The sequence below is a fragment of the Austrofundulus limnaeus genome, unplaced genomic scaffold (assembly GCF_001266775.1).
Source record: "Austrofundulus limnaeus strain Quisiro unplaced genomic scaffold, Austrofundulus_limnaeus-1.0 Scaffold547, whole genome shotgun sequence".
Lineage (NCBI taxonomy): Eukaryota > Metazoa > Chordata > Actinopteri > Cyprinodontiformes > Rivulidae > Austrofundulus > Austrofundulus limnaeus.
In genome coordinates, this window is record NW_013952949.1 from 43,773 (window position 1) to 44,788 (window position 1,016).

A 1,016-nucleotide genomic window follows, 5' to 3' on the forward strand; every position below is an offset into this window, starting at 1 on the left:
TAACAGTCGTCAAACATTAAAATAAATCTACACATAATAAATTTTTTTTAAGAGATGAACTGATTGTGTGAGTGGCAGTGGGTTGTGTACCTCTCCATCATTTTGTGGTGCTTCTCCTCTCTGGCCTGAGCCTTCATCTGCTGCACCTCGATGGTGTCTGGCTTCCTCCGTCTCATGTACAACTCGTGGTTCCCCATACATAACGCCAGGACGCGCTTGTTGATCCTCAACCGAGGGGCGTAAAACACAAAGTCCTGCAGAAAACACAGATCACACATTACAGGCTGTGCTTATAAACTTTACACAAACAGAGCATTAAATCAACACTCACTGGAGCTTTCTTGTCGATGGGTTTGATGACAAACTTCTTGTCGTTGAAAGAAATGTTTCTGATCTCGCTCCATGGAAAACCAATCTTTGGTGACAACCTGAGGTGACATTAAACTCAACGTTAAAGATGGGAACGAGTGATTTACTTGATACAAACATTATCTCATAAGTTCTGGGTGTGAACAGAAAAACCTGAAGAGTATTTTGCTCAATGTTTTAAGTCCACGACCCACCATGTTTTCAAATTATATACAGAACATTGCAAAATATGTTAGAGAAATAAAAATAAATCCCAGGTATGTTTCATTGAAATTCTTAAAAAATAACACTAAATTGTTTTAAAAATGATTTTAGTGAGTTTTCTAGCTGTAGCTCTGAAAAAGCGAGCTGTCACCTGAAGGCAGCTCTTAACTTTTTCTTTTGTTACCAACAACGTCTGTAATTTCCCTTTGGGATCAATAAGGTACTTTTGCATTTGAATTGAATTGAATTTGAAAGCATTAGGATTTATAAAAAGGAGTCTTCAAAAATATTGTATTATTTAGATGGTTTCAGCTCATGTAATTATTTATTCTTCATATTTGATCATTTAATAAATTACATTTGTCCCAGAGCAGCTGTATCACAGAATGGTCGTAAATATAAACAAGTTTAGCAAATCAAGAACCTTGTTTTTTATATAAAAT

At 35.6% G+C, this 1,016-nt stretch overlaps 1 protein-coding gene across 1 annotated transcript in view; it reads right to left on the reverse strand.

Moving 5' to 3' along the window:
* LOC106530686 (radixin) overlaps positions 1-1,016 on the reverse strand; it is a gene marked incomplete in the record, with an annotated part of 41,289 nt that overhangs the window by 22,098 nt on the left and 18,175 nt on the right. The window contains 2 exon segments of the mRNA XM_014026356.1: positions 91-254; positions 332-428. Of these exon segments, the coding sequence (XP_013881810.1) occupies positions 91-254; positions 332-428 (261 nt within the window).